Source organism: Thermobia domestica, chromosome 17 (assembly GCF_964235325.1).
Source record: "Thermobia domestica chromosome 17, izTheDome1.hap1.1, whole genome shotgun sequence".
Taxonomy (NCBI): Eukaryota; Metazoa; Arthropoda; class Insecta; order Zygentoma; family Lepismatidae; genus Thermobia; species Thermobia domestica.
The window spans coordinates 120,392,284-120,408,235 of record NC_137470.1 but is presented as its reverse complement, the minus strand read 5'-3'; the positions used below and the strand labels follow the sequence as shown (position 1 = coordinate 120,408,235).

The following is a 15,952-nucleotide window of genomic DNA, read 5'->3' as shown; positions in this document are numbered from 1 at the left end:
TATTCTTGAAGTTCATTTTGTTACATATTTATAAAATTAACATATAATATTTTCGCATTAGAAAGGTACAACAAATGCTCTTCTTCAGAATTAGATTGTATTGTTCGCGACAAATAGACAACGCAAAACATCGTTCTCAAACTTCCCGGATGGTTATTGTACTTAACCCTAAACTTTGTGGAATCACGCGTTAATATTTCAATTTAAAGTGAAATATATTCTACAATTGCCTCGAGAAGCCAGACACGAAAATACTGTTCATATGTTAATGATGGTTTTATTATTTAACCTGCTTTCACACACTGCTCAAGGTACCGAACTAAAGCATGCTGTGTGTTGACTACTCAACTGCGTTGGAATACATTTTAAAAATACAAACAAAGGTGATATAAAATAGTAAACAATTTGTCATTTTCTGAAACAACAGAATGACAATATATTTGCATTCAACTTGGGATCAGAGTATCTCGAAGAAAAAGTACTGTCTTTTTAGAAGGAACTAAATTTAGCTGCCGCAGCCAGCTGCATTCCCTGCAACTGTTGATCTTAACACATCCATGGACTCATAGGATATAATGAAAGTGTGGCCTTAGCGCCTCTACCGGTAGAAAGGAGAAGCACGAAACTCAATTCATCTACATTTTCTTGACAGCATTTAGTCAGTGTTTAGGCGTCTGTTGGGAAGCGTGTTGCTTGAGTTTACCTTCCTTTACGTTTCTTAACCATTAACAATCGATTTAGTGATTTTCAATTGCCATTATATTTATTTTTATATTTGCTTTGATTACTTACGCGACCAGATATAATACCACTTAAAAACAATTTATAACAACGTTTCTATGTAAGACAATATTCCTTTAATTGCTTTTATAACAATTATTATTATTGCACTTTGAAAGTGCACTTCTAATCACCGAAATAGATCATTAAGAAACTTTTTCTTCCCTTGACCACGCCCACAAGGATATTAAATTGGTCTCGATTGTGACGCGGAAGAATATCAAGAGCTTGTCAGTGCAGAGGAATTGGAGGAAGTGACCGCGACTGTCGGGAGATGTGATGTGATGACGGGAGATGGATCAAAATGAGATGTATTTATCGGTGTTAGATTTTAGAGAACATTTGACGAACGTTTTGATTTTTGTAGTTTATAAATAATGAGTATTTGTACATGAAGAAAACATAACAGGACACAAAGATGACGTCTTCCTATATATGTAAATATTTATTTATCGTGGTTGTTTACCTTCGAGGTGCAGTTGTGAATGGTAAGTTAATAGAAACTAAATTTAACTTTATAATGTAATTATCTAGGGCTGTTTGCCCAACATATTGAAATAAGATAAAGGATACGTGTAGAATGTTTTTGTGGGTATAGAAAATGGGAGAAAGTATAAGAATTATTTAAAATTGTTAAGAGAACGCAAGCATCATTTGATCTTAATGTGATATCAAGTGCAATCTTTTTCGTTAGTTTAGTAACTTCAGAACACACTTAACTCGTGGGTTAATTTTATGTTGTATAAACTCGTCACGGTGCATGTAAATCGCAAGAATTGTGCTAGGGATCCATTTACGTACAGTAAAATTTCCGTCGTATTTAATATGCGACATGCATTTTAAAACCTGACAGCTGTCTGTGATCGAATGCCTTGCGCCACTTATGATCCGAGAATATTGTGTTAAAGCCAAGTCATAATTATCGAGCCGATTACAGTTCATGTGGTGAAAATGATCTAAACACGGTAGAGTTATCAAAAGTAGTTCAGCTCTTGATGTTATCTTTGCAATATCGGAATGCGGGTAAAGTGTTTTCATCTGTAGAATTCAGGATTGCTATAGACAAACACCGATCTTAACATTCTATTTCGATATACATGGAATAAAATTAGGTTTTACAGCAACATCTCGTTTACTGAACAAGTTGACCTATGCGGTGAATCGTCATTGTGATACGTATTGTGTAAGACAACTTCCCAAATTTCTTTTTAACGAAACTAGAAATGCTTTTACACTTCAGTCAATGTTACTAAGATAATACAACGGGTTTTGTCTGAGGCGGATTTGTAAGTCCAAGGAGTCACCGTAAAAAAAGGGATGTCTGATTATGTTAGTGTAAGAACTTCGTTTGATACCTTTTATCACTTTGCATAATGATATATTTGTTTATGAGCTTTAGGAGACAAAATCACCAGTTCGATAGAGACTAGTACTCAGATAATTTCCGGTTTTGTTTGCGTTTAAGAAAGAGGTGCGGGATAATAAGGCCTATGTTTAACAGAAGGGGTCCAGGTATTTTCTCTAAAAATTGTTACAATTTTGGTGATTTCTGTTCATATTCGGTTAGTTTAGGGTAGGTTAGGTTAGATTAGTTTGTTATATTAGTGCAGGGGTACCGCATAATTTTCCAAAAAATGATATAATTTCGCTTAATTCTACTAATATTAGGTTAGTCCAGGTTAGCTTAGGTTGGATTATGTTAGATTTGGTTACGTTATGTTACGTCTAAGTAATTGCATCATTCATTTCTCCTGTAAATTTTGTGTGTTTTACGTGCTTCTGGACCCCTTGTACTAAACATACTCCGATAATAATAATAATAGGAGAAATTTTATATAAGTGAGAAGTTCCTTTAATATTGAGTCCTTGAATGATGTTTTTAACCCGCCTCTGCATGTACGGACGGATATAGAGTGGCGTACGCAAAGAAGGATTCCGGGTTCGAATCACTGTCGAACAACATATTACGAAAAAGTAAATGTATACCGTATTAAGAAGTGTGTAAAGAAATCCTTGAACCCGCCCTCTAATTAAACTCTTCATAAGCTACTATAGACAAATATCATTTTGTTAGTTTATGACTATCTGATTGAACCACGTTAGTGTGTTGACATTTTGAGTTAGATCGTTTCGCACTGCAGGCTTTTCTTAGTTTCATCTCAGTACAATGATTACGGATATCTTGCTTCAATCCAAATAGTTGATATTGTCACTTTTGATATGGAAGATTTAGTACGATTTCCGACAGGATGTTAAAAGAGAACGTTGAACGGGCATAAAAGTCGGTTGGTTGGTAGTTGATTGAAGTTCGGCGTCCTTTTCAGTATCGAGGCTGTATAAGACGTCGCACTACAGTTTAACGTAAGATCCGAACCAGATGGTCACCCACCGTGAATCAAGCCCGAATCTCCCACGTCGATGGCGCACACCCTCACAAACGTGTCAGAAGTAAAAAAGAAAAAAAAGTGATAATTGCAAATTCTTGCGTCAGCAAAAGGACAACAGTTAATGTTTACTTTTTCCAAGGTTCCCTCATTTTGGCGCATTCGAATCATATTCTGTTAATCTAAAGCTTAGTAATAATACACACACTTTGCACTGATGCATTTTGTTCCAGCAAATCCGATGTTAAAAGAGAACGTTGAACGGGCATAAAAGTCGGTTGGTTGGTAGTTGATTGAAGTTCGGCGTCCTTTTCAGTATCGAGGCTGTATAAGACGTCGCACTACAGTTTAACGTAAGATCCGAACCAGATGGTCACCCACCGTGAATCAAGCCCGAATCTCCCACGTCGATGGCGCACACCCTCACAAACGTGTCAGAAGTAAAAAAGAAAAAAAAAGTGATAATTGCAAATTCTTGCGTCAGCAAGAGGACAACAGTTAATGTTTACTTTTTCCAAGGTTCCCTCATTTTGGCGCATTCGAATCATATTCTGTTAATCTAAAGCTTAGTAATAATACACACACTTCGCACTGATGCATTTTGTTCCAGCAAATCCTTTCTGATTACTAATTTTCCTTACGGAGGAATTGTTTGGTTTCATCTATTGCGTTTGTACAGTTAAAAGGCGGTGTTGTTGTTCCGCATGGGACATATTTTTAATATTTTTGTGTTGGTACGTCGCTTATTCTTGATGACGTATATTATTACTGTAATTACATTTAGCTAGATACGTCCCCATGTCCCACCGTGAGTGCCTTCCTGGTGCAGACAAATCACAAGCTTATTATTGTTTTGTTTCGCTTATTATTACATGTGTTTCGAACTGGAGTGCAAAGGAACTTTGGAGGGTCCGGGACCCTACGGCCTCTCCCTGGAACGGTGCCATGATGACAGTGTCGGGTTTCTGAAACACAAGATAATGTAAAGCATTGTTTAGTTTCTCCTCAGATCACCTGGTAGTGATTACGGTTCGTTGTTTGTAACTGTGATGTGTATAAATACAGGATGGACTTACGGCATAAAATCTACAGTGCATAAAGCACAAACCAACTTGTGCTAGGTGGCCACTAAAAACACGAATGCTTTCTAATCAGGTCAGGGTAGAACCGTTGCTGGGGTCACCGGGCAACGGCGATGGATTGCGTCCGTAAGGAGCTGACGCGTCAGTGGCGGTGCGTATACGCGTAAGCGAGATCGTTTACTACGGCTCGCTATAATTCACGATGCCGGCTGCGGAGCCGTCGATGTATTTGGGGGAGATACTAGATGCCATCCGTAATGTATGTTGTAATTGACAGGGCGTTACTAATAATACGTGTACTCACGACAGCAAATTCTAGTGGCTTGTATCGTAATTGTCAGTTCGTATTCTTCCTTTCATACTGATGCACGTGACCATGATAAGTGACTTAGTTGACCAGATCTGACCACTTGGATTATGTTAGGCCGTCGGCTTGGCGTATGTTAGGAAATCTGTTAGGCTGGTTGTCGAAAAGGGAGATAAATAAAGAGTCATTGGATCGAAAGTAATTTATTCTAACTAATTAAATAGCTCTCCGTTAACTTTGAAGCAGTCACTTACCTTGTATCCGTAAGTGACTGGTTGTTTATATCATTTTGGCTTTCTCTGGGTCCGTCGTAACATTTCCTCCAGATGCTCTTCTAGCAACTACCAAGGAGGGCAATTGGAGGAAATGTTACTCAAGAATGCTCCAATGAGAGAGCCGGAATGACAGAAACCAAAATCAATCACTTGCAGATATAAGGTGAGTAAAAGCTTTTTAGGTACAAATAATGATTGTTTCCCCGAGCCTTCGTCTTGTTGCACGCTAACGACATTTCTTTTCATCGGGTAGGAAGCAGCAAAGCTACTGACAACCATTAACCTGACTATAAAGTAGGATTTCTTTAAGAAGAAAATGTGTATGGTGTATTACAAAATACTTTAGATAGAACAGTTTATGCAATGTGTAGAGTGTGTAATATTTTTGTGGTCAGTACGTTTGACTTCCTGGGTTGAAGTGGGGAATTGTATTTCATTTTTTATAGCTGCAATAAAAATTATACTATATATATATATATATATATATATATATATATATATATATATATCTTGACCCTGTGCCGTACACATACGCGGTACTTTGCAGCTGCATACCAGGTAAGGATTGTATTGTTGAAAGTGCTATTCTTCCATTATGTAAGAAAGAAGGAAGATTTGAATATTTGACAGTGTGTATTACAATTTTCTGGCACACCTGTTCTCTTTGAAAGTCTGTGAATACTTGTTTGTTTGTACTGTCTGACTGACTTTCAAAAATACTTTACTGTACATTTGGTCAGAAAGATAGTCCTTAACAATTTCAAACATTTCTGTTTTTTTACTTTGCTTATTTATTTATTTTTAATTAGCAGAAGTTACTGTGTTGCCTACATTCCTATATTGCCTTCATTTTGACAGAACTTTCTGTTCTTCAACGCGTTTACTTGTTACTTTTGTAAGTTGTCTACATATGTCTTAGCATTTGGTAGCTTCAGTGTATCTCACTGAAAGTTCTTAGATTGTAGATGGCTAGTCAGAAATGACTATATTATCAAAATAATTAATTACCATAATAGCTGAACCTAAGCTTTCTACACAGTACATCATTCACATACAAGCATGAATCTCCTTGCCATTCCTCACATCTGTACATGTCCCTTTACAAGCAGAACGACATCTTCATAAATATCGGCAAAGGATTCCGTAAAGGGGAGATTTTCTTTATTATTTTTTCAATATCTTGCACCATTTGCAACATTGAGCCTACTTCTGGTTGGAGTTTCTAATTCATGTATGATCAGTGTTTTCTTTCTTCTTGCATGTAATAGGCATATACGTTCATACACAATTAATTATAATGTTAGTGATATGTGGTGTTCTTTGAGCAAAACACTCCAAACAATAAAGATTCATCTTAGACTGGAGAAGCGGTTATCTTTCGTTTCTCTTTATCATTTGGTCATGAAACTAACGTCTGAGAGATATACAACCACTGTATACAATAGCGTGATGTTGGAATGTATAACTTGTAGGATGTGATGCTTTTGAAATTTCAATACTTCCACTGTACCCCTTTTTTTTTTTTTTAAATATTGAATTAGAGCTGGTCAATCTACACAGAACTTCGAATCGACCAGTGAAAACGGCACGTTTCTAGCACCACTCATGGTTTTCGAGATCTCATTTTCGAAAGGTTTGGAGACAAACATATAAACCTGGCATTTTAACGCGGAGTCACACTCCGCGGGTAGAGAAATTTTAGTTTTCTTAGAATTGTTAAAGGAGTTTGTGCTATAAAATATACGTAGTGAATTGTCAGAAACATTGCAAAGAAAATATTAAACAATTTAATATCGCTTCGAAACAAAGTACACATTAAAATAAGATAAATAAATATTGCGGAGTGAGACTCCGTGCGTGTGCCTTGATATTACAGTTGACCATGTGTGCTGTGGAGGATTAATATATAGATGGCTTGTTTATTCCATTCTCCTCCTTTGTCCTAGTTTTCTGTTTTTTCTCTCAGTGTACTGTTACGTCATACGTTGGCCAGGTAAAAATGGTTGTTCTGTATTGTGTAACTGGATATTTAACCACATGTCTTCTTAACCTTTTCTCCTACTTCATTCCTCTCTCTCTTTTGCTCTAGTGTTTCTGCTGTTTCTCTGATTATATAAGCGTAATTCTACACCACACGTCGCCCAGTTGGAAATAACTGCTCTATACTATCTAACTAATTCAATTATCTTCATGGCTTGTTCATTCCATTCTCATCCTTTCACCTCCCTTGCTTTAGTGTACCTCTCGGCTATTCCTGTTTACAAAAGCATTCTCCTAAGTCACACATCGAGTTAGAAATGACCTCTCTATATTATTTAAATAATTAATTAGTCTTTCTGATTGTATTTTTACGTGATACAATTACCAGGTAAAAATGACTACCGTATACTGCCTAATTCATTAACTTCATCGCTTGTTTATTCTATTCTACTATATCATCTCTGATTATATAAACGTACTTCTCCGTCATAAAACAGCCAGTTAGAAATGACTGCTGTATGTCGTCTAATTCAATTAACTCCATAGCTTATTTATTTCATTCTCATAGATCATTTCACGTGCCATGCTAAGGTGTGTCTCTGAGGTATTTCTCTGGTTGCAAAAGCGTGGTTCTATGTCATACGTCGACCCGTTCAAAATAACTGCTCTATATCATATAACTAACTCAAAGTCTTCTTTATTCTGTTCTTGTACCTCATCTCTTCTCGTTTCTCTGGTGTTTCTATCTCTTGTTATTTCTCTCATTGCAAAACCGTACTTGTACATCACACCTCAGTCAATTGGAAATGACTGCTGTATCTTGTCTGTCTACTTAAATAACCCCATTACTTTTCATTCAACCCCATTACTTTTTCTCATTCTGCCTTTTTTGTTCTAGTGTTTCCCTTTACTATTTCTATGGTTGTAAAAGAGTGCTTTACACACGTCCAAATGCCGGGCCACATGCAGCTCGCCAAACCATTTCCTGCGGCCCACAAAGCTCGCACGAGTTACAATTGTTATTACCAGGGTTGGTAAAAACCATGTTTTTTTTTTTTTTTGTTTAAATAATTTGCTCTATGTATTTATATCACATATGTACAGAAATAAGCTTGTTTCGCCTTGGTGTTAGTATGCAACAACCGGGTTATGCTGTAAGGAGTCACATAAACTTAAAGCGGAATCCAAACCGCTTCTCGGCTTACATCTAAGTGAGATTCTCCATTTGGACTAGAAACCGGGACTAATTGGCCACAAATGCGATACGTCTGTCGACTCACTCACGAAGGACTCCTGATAAAAATATGTTGACTGATCTTTGTATATTTGTTAATTTAATCGTCAAGAGTCATTAGCACAGAAGGACAAAAAGATAAACAATTACACAAGTGGAAGCATTATACAGGATTACATATGAACAATTTCCAAGTACTACAGAGTACAGAAGAACTAATTTAGTCCAAGTCAGTTTACTACGACTTTTATTAGTCCAAGTTAAAGAAATATAACGACTTACTTTGAATATCAGTAAGAAAAGTGAATAAAGATACGAATTATTTCAGTCCACTTATACATAAATAGTTACCAAAGATTCTTGTTATTTCAGTAATTACCTCTCGTGAGGTTTGTATGACACCCCTCCCCCAAAAAGTACGACATTTTGATGTATTTTATCCATAGTAAACATTATTAAAACGAAACAATGTTTAGAATTTCCCTTTGGTTGCATAACAATGATAACAACAAAAAAAAATCACAAAAGAAACATCCATCAAATTACATTTATAAAAGTTGCTTTTGTAATATAATCTCTTTGAGTAAAGAATGAAGAATTTAGGTCTGAATATAGTGCGAATAATATGTGGGCGTGAAACGTGATAACCCACAAATGTGTGTTCATCAAGATTTTACGAATAGTTACACTTTTACGAGCATTTTTCGTTTTTTGGTTTAAACCAGCCAACCCTGGTTATTACTGATACTATTTTCATTTATATTCATTCATTCTTTTAATGTCGTCATACATCGGCCTGTTGGAAGTGACTATTCTATAGTATCTGTATAACTATTTAACTGCATGGCATGTTTATTCTATTCTCCAGCCAGATCTCTTTACCTCCTTTACTCTAGTATTTCTCTCATTGCAAAAGTGTACGTGTACGTCATACCTCAGTGAATTGAAAATGACTGCTCTTATAGTACATAACTAATTAAATAACCCCGTTTCTTTTTATTCAATTCTCCCTGCTTCTGGGTCATAGTTCGACCAGTTAAAAATGATCTCTCTGTAATACCGGACCAATCAGTTAACCCCATGGCTTATTTATTTCATTCTTCTGTTCAATTGTCCTACCTCATTCTTTCTTTTTCTTTGCTCTAGTGTTTTCTTCTAGTTCTAGGTTTTAGAAGCGTACTTCCGTGTCATACTTCGGTCAGCCATTTAGAAACAATCTTTCTGTATTATCGAAGTAAGTAATTCACTTCATGGTTAGTTTATTACATTATTTTTCCTAATTTCCTATTCACCTTTGCTGTAATGTTTCTCTCTGTTGTTTCCTCGATCACAAAAATGTACTTCTACGTCATTCATCAGCCACTTGGAAAGGACCTCTCTGTTTTACCTAACAAATTAATTGACCCGATGGCTTGTTGATTCAGTTCTACCATATCTTTTCAAACCTCTCTTGCTGTACTGTATATCGGTTATTTGTCTGTTTACAAAAGCATACACTTACGTCATAGGTAGGTCGTTTGGAAGTTACTGCTTTATATTGTCTAGTTAATTATTTAACCCCATGGTTTGTTTATCCCATCCTCTTGCCTTCCTTGATCTAGTGTTTCTGTTTGATATTTCTTTGATTATAAAAGCGTAGTCATACGTCATGTATTGGCCAGTTGGAACTGATCTATCTATATTATGTAACTAATTAATTAAGCCCATGGCTTAATTATTACATTTTCCTACCTCATCCTCTCATGCTCTGGTGTTTCTCTGATAGTAAAAGCGTAGGTACCCGTTATACAACAGTCAGTTGGAAATGACTGCTGTATATTATATAACTAATTAACCCCATGGCTTGTTTATTCTGTTCTCCAACCTCATTTATTCTCCTTCTTTTCTCTATAGTTTGTCTCTGTTATTTCTCTGATCCTCTTTTGCTGTAGTGTCTCCTTATCCTCTTTTGCTGTAGTGTTCCTTTCTGTTATTTCTTGTAGTGTAAAAGCGTACTGCTGCACCATCTATTGGCCCGTCTGAAATGACTACTCTTATATTATCTTTGACTAATTAATTAACTCCATGGCTTATTTCTTTCATTTTCCTACCTCTTGCTTTCACCTCTCTTCCACTAGTAATTCTCTGATTGTTAAACCGTACTTGTACGCCATACATCAGCCAGTTAAAAATGGCTCCTCTATATTATATAACCCCAATGTTTTTGTTTATTTATATATTCAATTCTTGTGCCTCATCCTCTCCTTTTCTTTGCTCAGGTGTTTTCCTCTACTGTTTCTGTGGCTGTGAAACCGTGCTTCTATGTCCTATTTCGGCCCGTTGGAAACGATTGCTCTATATTATCTAAATATTTATCATCTGGCTTCTTTTTTCCATTCTCCTGCCTACTTTTCTCTCGTTTTTCTGTCTGGTATCTTTCTGATTGTACTTTTACATGATACTAGCCTTTGGCTAGGTGGGGGCTCCGCCCCCCAGTCCCCCGCTGTTGCTCGACCTACGGCCTCTCATCTCTGATATATCAGCCTTTGCATCAACAGTGAACTACGTGTATTTGCTTTTCATATTTCCTGAATTTACCCAGTTGGATGCTTCGCACCCACATCCCCGTCTTTGCGCGGTCTACGGCCTCGCATCTCTTCAACCCAAAATTCTGCCGAATTTCAAGTTTCTTTTCCTATATCAACTATCTAAAAGATAAGGTTTTGTATATCGAGAAAACGCCCATTTAAATAACGTGGGAATATCTTCATCCTCCTTTAGACCCCTTAAAAATTAAAAATATTCACTTTTGGCAATTTTCCTGTCGGTTAGTCTCAGAAGGCTTACAATCATGCCAAATTTCAACTTTCCAGGTCAAACGGAAGTACCACTTTAGTTCGTGCCAGTCCATGTAGTTTTATATATAGTTAGAGTATCGGCCAGTTAAAATTGACTGCTGTATATTACCTTACTGACTAGGTAATTAACTCCATGGTTTATTTATTTCGTTTCTCCAGCCTCATTCCTTCTCCTTTGCTGTTGTGTTTCCCTCTGATTTAAGAGCTTGTTTTCTCATTTTATATCGTACTTCTACACAAACGAGTTAGAAATGGCTGCTGTATTTTATGCAATTAATCAATTAACCTCATGGCTTATTTATTGCATTTTCCTACCTCATCCTATCCTTTCCTTTGCTCTAGTGTTTCTACTTTCTCTGTGGCTGTAAAAGCGTGCTTGTATGTAATACGTCTCCCAGTTAGAAATTACCTCTCTGTATTATCGAATTAATTAATTAATCTAGTTACTTATACTTTCAATTTCTTATCTTCCTTTCTGTTCCTTTCTGTTAATTCTTCGAGTGTAAAGGCGTACTTCTACGTTATACATCAGCCAGTTGTAAATGACCTCTTTATGTTATCTGACTAATTAACTGAACCGATTGTTTGTTCATTCCATTCTCCTACCCCATTTTTTCACCTCCCTTGCTGTATTCTGTGTCTCTACTATTTCTCTGCTTACAAACGCATATTTCTACGTCACACCTCGGCCATTTGGATCGGCCTAAACTATTTCACGAACTTTGCTCTCCAGTGTCTTGTTAGCCATTCTAAGTAGTCTACAATGTTCACTCGTCAAGACCAAACGACTAAATGACAAATAGGCAACACAGCTGTCATCATTTACTTCTTTTGCTTAAGCAAAGGGAGGATTTCATCCGCCAGAGGGGGTGCAGCCGAAGTATGTTTCGTATATTTTCCGAGAGCACGCATGAGATAGATAGGCCCTAGTTAATTATTTATCCCCATGGTTTGTTTATTCCGTTCTCCTACTTCATCCTGTTGCCTTCTTTGCTCTAGTGTTTCTGCTATTTCTCTGTAAAAGCGTGGCCCTACGTCATACATTGGCCAGTTGGATCTGAACTATCTATATTACTTAACCCCTTGGCTTGTTGATTTCCATTCTCGTACCTCATCCCTTCCCCTGCCTTGCTCTAGTGTTTGTCTCTTGTATTTCTCTCATTGCAAAACGGCACTTCTGCGTCTACTTTGAGCAGCTGGGAAAGGCTTGTACAATATTGGTGTGTTTTCGGAGGAAAATTTTCGAAATATATTTCTAAAGCGTTCTTTGTTAATTTTGCGTTTGAAGTGGTCAGTAGATCTGAGGTTAGGGTGTCAATCATCTTAGGTTCCAAAGAATGACAGATTGTGAATTGAAAACAACGTGTCCAAACATGTTTATTTTTATGTCTTAATCAGAGTGTTTATAACCCATTGTATTAAGACACCCCTACAGATAATGAATTTACTCAGTTGGCTATGCGGACATACTTAGTTGTAGGTTTCCTTTATTTTCATGTATCAGAATGTTTTCCCCGTGGGAACACTTGCAGATCACAAATAAGATTTCAGGAATTAAAGAAAAAACACTTGAGGATGCTCCAAGAGCATTTCCAGAACGATCTTAAAGTGAATGGAGAGATGGAGCGGGAAGGATAACTGTGATTGTCCCTACATATAAAAGTAAATATTTTTATCCGTACCTTGTTCTGTTTCTCGCAAAGTTCGCAAAATATCATATCTCTTTGACTTACAGTTCCCGAGATGAGGCTCCTTAAATCTCCCGAAATTCGAACTTTTTTGGGCCAATATCTGGAGAACGGTGGCCAGATGGCCAGTAGCAAGTTGCTCAATGTCCACCGTTTACTATTTGGTACCAAAATATTTACCATCCTCTTAGGTATTGATCAATACTAATGTCATCTCTCTGTAACTTATAGTTCCCGAGTTATGGGTCCTTAAATATCTGGAAATCGGCCATTTTTGGCCAATTTCTCGGGAACGGTAAAAGCGACGCGAAAAACTTAATCACTTTCTCACACAGTTTTTGATGCTCTATCGAATGCGAGGTTCAAAATTGAAAAAAAAAAAAATCGCAAATGACAAGCAGACACACAAACATACAGAATTCATGATCAACTTTTTAAGTTCATTGATAAGTAAATTAAGATAACAAAAGAAAGAAAAAAACTATGGAGTCCGATTTTTCTTAAAGCCTGTTCTCCCTATGCGACTCGTGTCGAGCAGGAGAGTAATGTGGGTTAAAGAGTATACACAGAAGGTACTATTTACGTATGTTTTGCTCTTTCTTAATCTCAGCACAAATTGAGCTGAAATGCACTTTCTTCACATGATAAGAACAGGCTTATGGCATATATTTGAAAATAGTAATAGATAGCGAGAACGGTTTTGTGCAAGCGATTAAGCGCCTTAAGAATACAATTTATCTCCGTCCTTAACTCTCTACTAAAACCGGAAGTGGTAAAAGTCCACTGCAACTTTCGGTTTCAATCATCTCCAAAGGGCAAACACGATAACTACTAGCTTTATTTGCAACTGATTGAGCGTTTTATAAATATGTACTATCTCCTCTGTTAACACAGTATTCAAACCTGGAGAGGCAAAAATCAATTACTTCCGGTTTTAACATTTGGACGCCGTAGAGTAAAACAGTCACAGATATTGAGAAGCGGTTTGCTGTAATCATTTAAGCATTCAAGGAAATATTCCATCTCTACTTCAATCGAAAATGGTACAGATGTACTACCAATTCTGGTTTCAATATTAATTGGGAATATTTGCAGCCACCGAAACCACATACCTTTAGATAGTGTAAACGCGACATTACTACTTATATATTGTATACAGGGTGTTTCAAAACAACACCAACAATGTTTGGGAGGTGATTCCTGACACCAAGATAAGACAAAAAGTATAAACCAACCTGGGTGCACAAATGCTTCCTTTCGGAGTTATAGGCTGCCGAAAGCATGAAAAAATGAACTTTAAAGGTCCATAGCTCCAAAACTGTGGAACCGGTCGTAGTCGGGTCAAGACTTTACTGAGGAATTAGTACGTGTCCTATCCAAATATCCATGTTTCAGAATTCTGCATCACTTCCGCAACAATTTTTATAGAGGTGGTTGGCGAGTGCTTCAAATTATATGCCCGTAACCGAACTGCCTTTATAAAAATTGTTGTATAAGTACCTTAGAATTCTGAAACATATATTTTTGGATAGCGTTCATATTAGTTCCTAAGTGAAGTCTTGACCTGATTACGGTAGGTCCCATAATTTTGGAACAATGGGCCTTTAAAGTTTTTTTAATGTTTTCGGCAGCCTATAACTGCGAAAGGAAGCATTTGTGCATCCAGGTTGGTCTATACTCTTCGTCTTATCTTGGTATCAGGAATCACTCCTAAATATTGTCGGTATTGTTTTGAAATACCTTGTATAATAATTATTTTTTACTTCAATTTCATGTAGGTATATTATTTATTTTGTAGAATTATTTTCGGCTTCCAGAGGTACTAAAGTCCTTTGTTAGGGTATAAATATAGTGGATGATGATCTTGAAGTACTAATTGGACTCACATATTTCTGCTCTATTTAAACTAGCTTTTTACATGAATTTGTAGATTTCTTTTTAATTATTCTTCAGAATACGTTCTTTTTTTCTATTCTATTTTCTTGGATATAAAAGAACTCTATACTGAAAATCTATAACTCTTTAGACGTCCATACAACCACTCATAATGTCATATTAATACTCCATCCATATTGGAATATGGAAGGTTAATTGGAGGATTAGTGAAGTAAATAGTGTTGAATATTTAGGAGTAATGTAAAGTTGTGATTGGTTGTGTGTAACAGGATTCACACTGACTTTGAAAGTCAGGGAATTAAAATGGATCCGAGAAGTCTACTATATTTCATGTAACAGTCACAGAATATTTGTGGCTGCCCACAGAATATAAGAAGGACGGCTGCAATGAAATTGCGCACACTTTTCCAGTTTTATCTAATAAGCTATTGACAAGTTGTCATTATGTACAGGATTACGCACAGAAAAATTAAGCAATGTTGTCAGATGGAAAATATTTTCTCTTCTGTTATGTAAATCTGTAAGAAAAGAGCAGCGGAATACCCAAACCAAGGGTCGAATAAAATTACTAGAGCTGAGCTAATTTAGAAACTACAGAGGAATTAACACATAAGGATAGAGAAGCTATATACTGTATTCGAAAAAAACTTCACACCAGTTCGTCCGAGAAATATTGCAGAGGCTGTTCAGTTAATGATTGAAAGAGAAGTTGAGTTCAGTTATGATGGAGAAAAGTTTCATTTATAAATGAAACTAAGATTATCGTCCTGACTTGTGCGAGTAACATTAGGTACGTACAATGATAGCATTTACTGTACATAATCATAGTATATGTAATAAAACTATGTACTAAATGTCTATACAAAATTTCAAGCATCTATCTTGACTAGTGGAGGCGGGAAAAGTATCAATAATCCCCACAATGCCCCAGATTACCGTAAAAGACGCTGATCTCAGGTAGAAAATTTCCTGAGACATCCCTATTTATCCTAGGACCATAGTTCATCCATCATTTTCTTCAGAATAGAACAGCCTTTCAAACGGTACCATTCACATGTCTCCATCATGTATCTGAGGTGGGAAAAATCTCCCTTTTTGCCCCTCTGGATCATCCTTGTGATAACGCAGAGATCTGAGAAAAAATCTGATAAATACTACTCGGTGGACTGAGTGTTTGTGCAAAATTTCAATCTTCTAGGTGCAAAAGTAAGCCCGCCAAAAAATAATGAAAATAGGCCTAACAAAAAAATATGACGTCATCACCTCCTATGTCTCGACGCAGGAAGGCGTGAAAACCATACGTAACGTGTTCTACAATGCCTCTAGACTTGGAAAAAAATCTAAGTAGAATGCTTTATTGGTTCTTTTTTAATCGAATAATGAAGACGCTACTGTAGTACCTACAAATAGGTGCTAGAATTCCAAAGGGTTAAAAAGTAATACATGTTGTGGCAACGTTAGACAAAAATCTGTGTTCAGAAAGGCCAGC

At 36.5% G+C, this 15,952-nt stretch overlaps 1 protein-coding gene across 3 annotated transcripts in view; it reads left to right on the top strand.

Annotated features, from left to right (window-relative positions):
• The first annotated feature begins 658 nt into the window (after nucleotides 1-658).
• babo (TGF-beta receptor type-1 babo) overlaps nucleotides 659-15,952 on the top strand; it is a 118,273-nt gene continuing 102,979 nt past the window's right edge. Inside the window, exon 1 of one of the 3 annotated variants that reach the window (XM_081744178.1) lies at nucleotides 659-1,268. In XM_081744178.1, coding sequence (XP_081600304.1) covers nucleotides 1,199-1,268 — 70 coding nt within the window. In that variant the 5' untranslated portion in view covers nucleotides 659-1,198. The remainder of the gene's footprint in view (nucleotides 1,269-15,952) is intronic. The other 2 variants (XM_081744176.1, XM_081744177.1) reach the window with 2 other exon arrangements.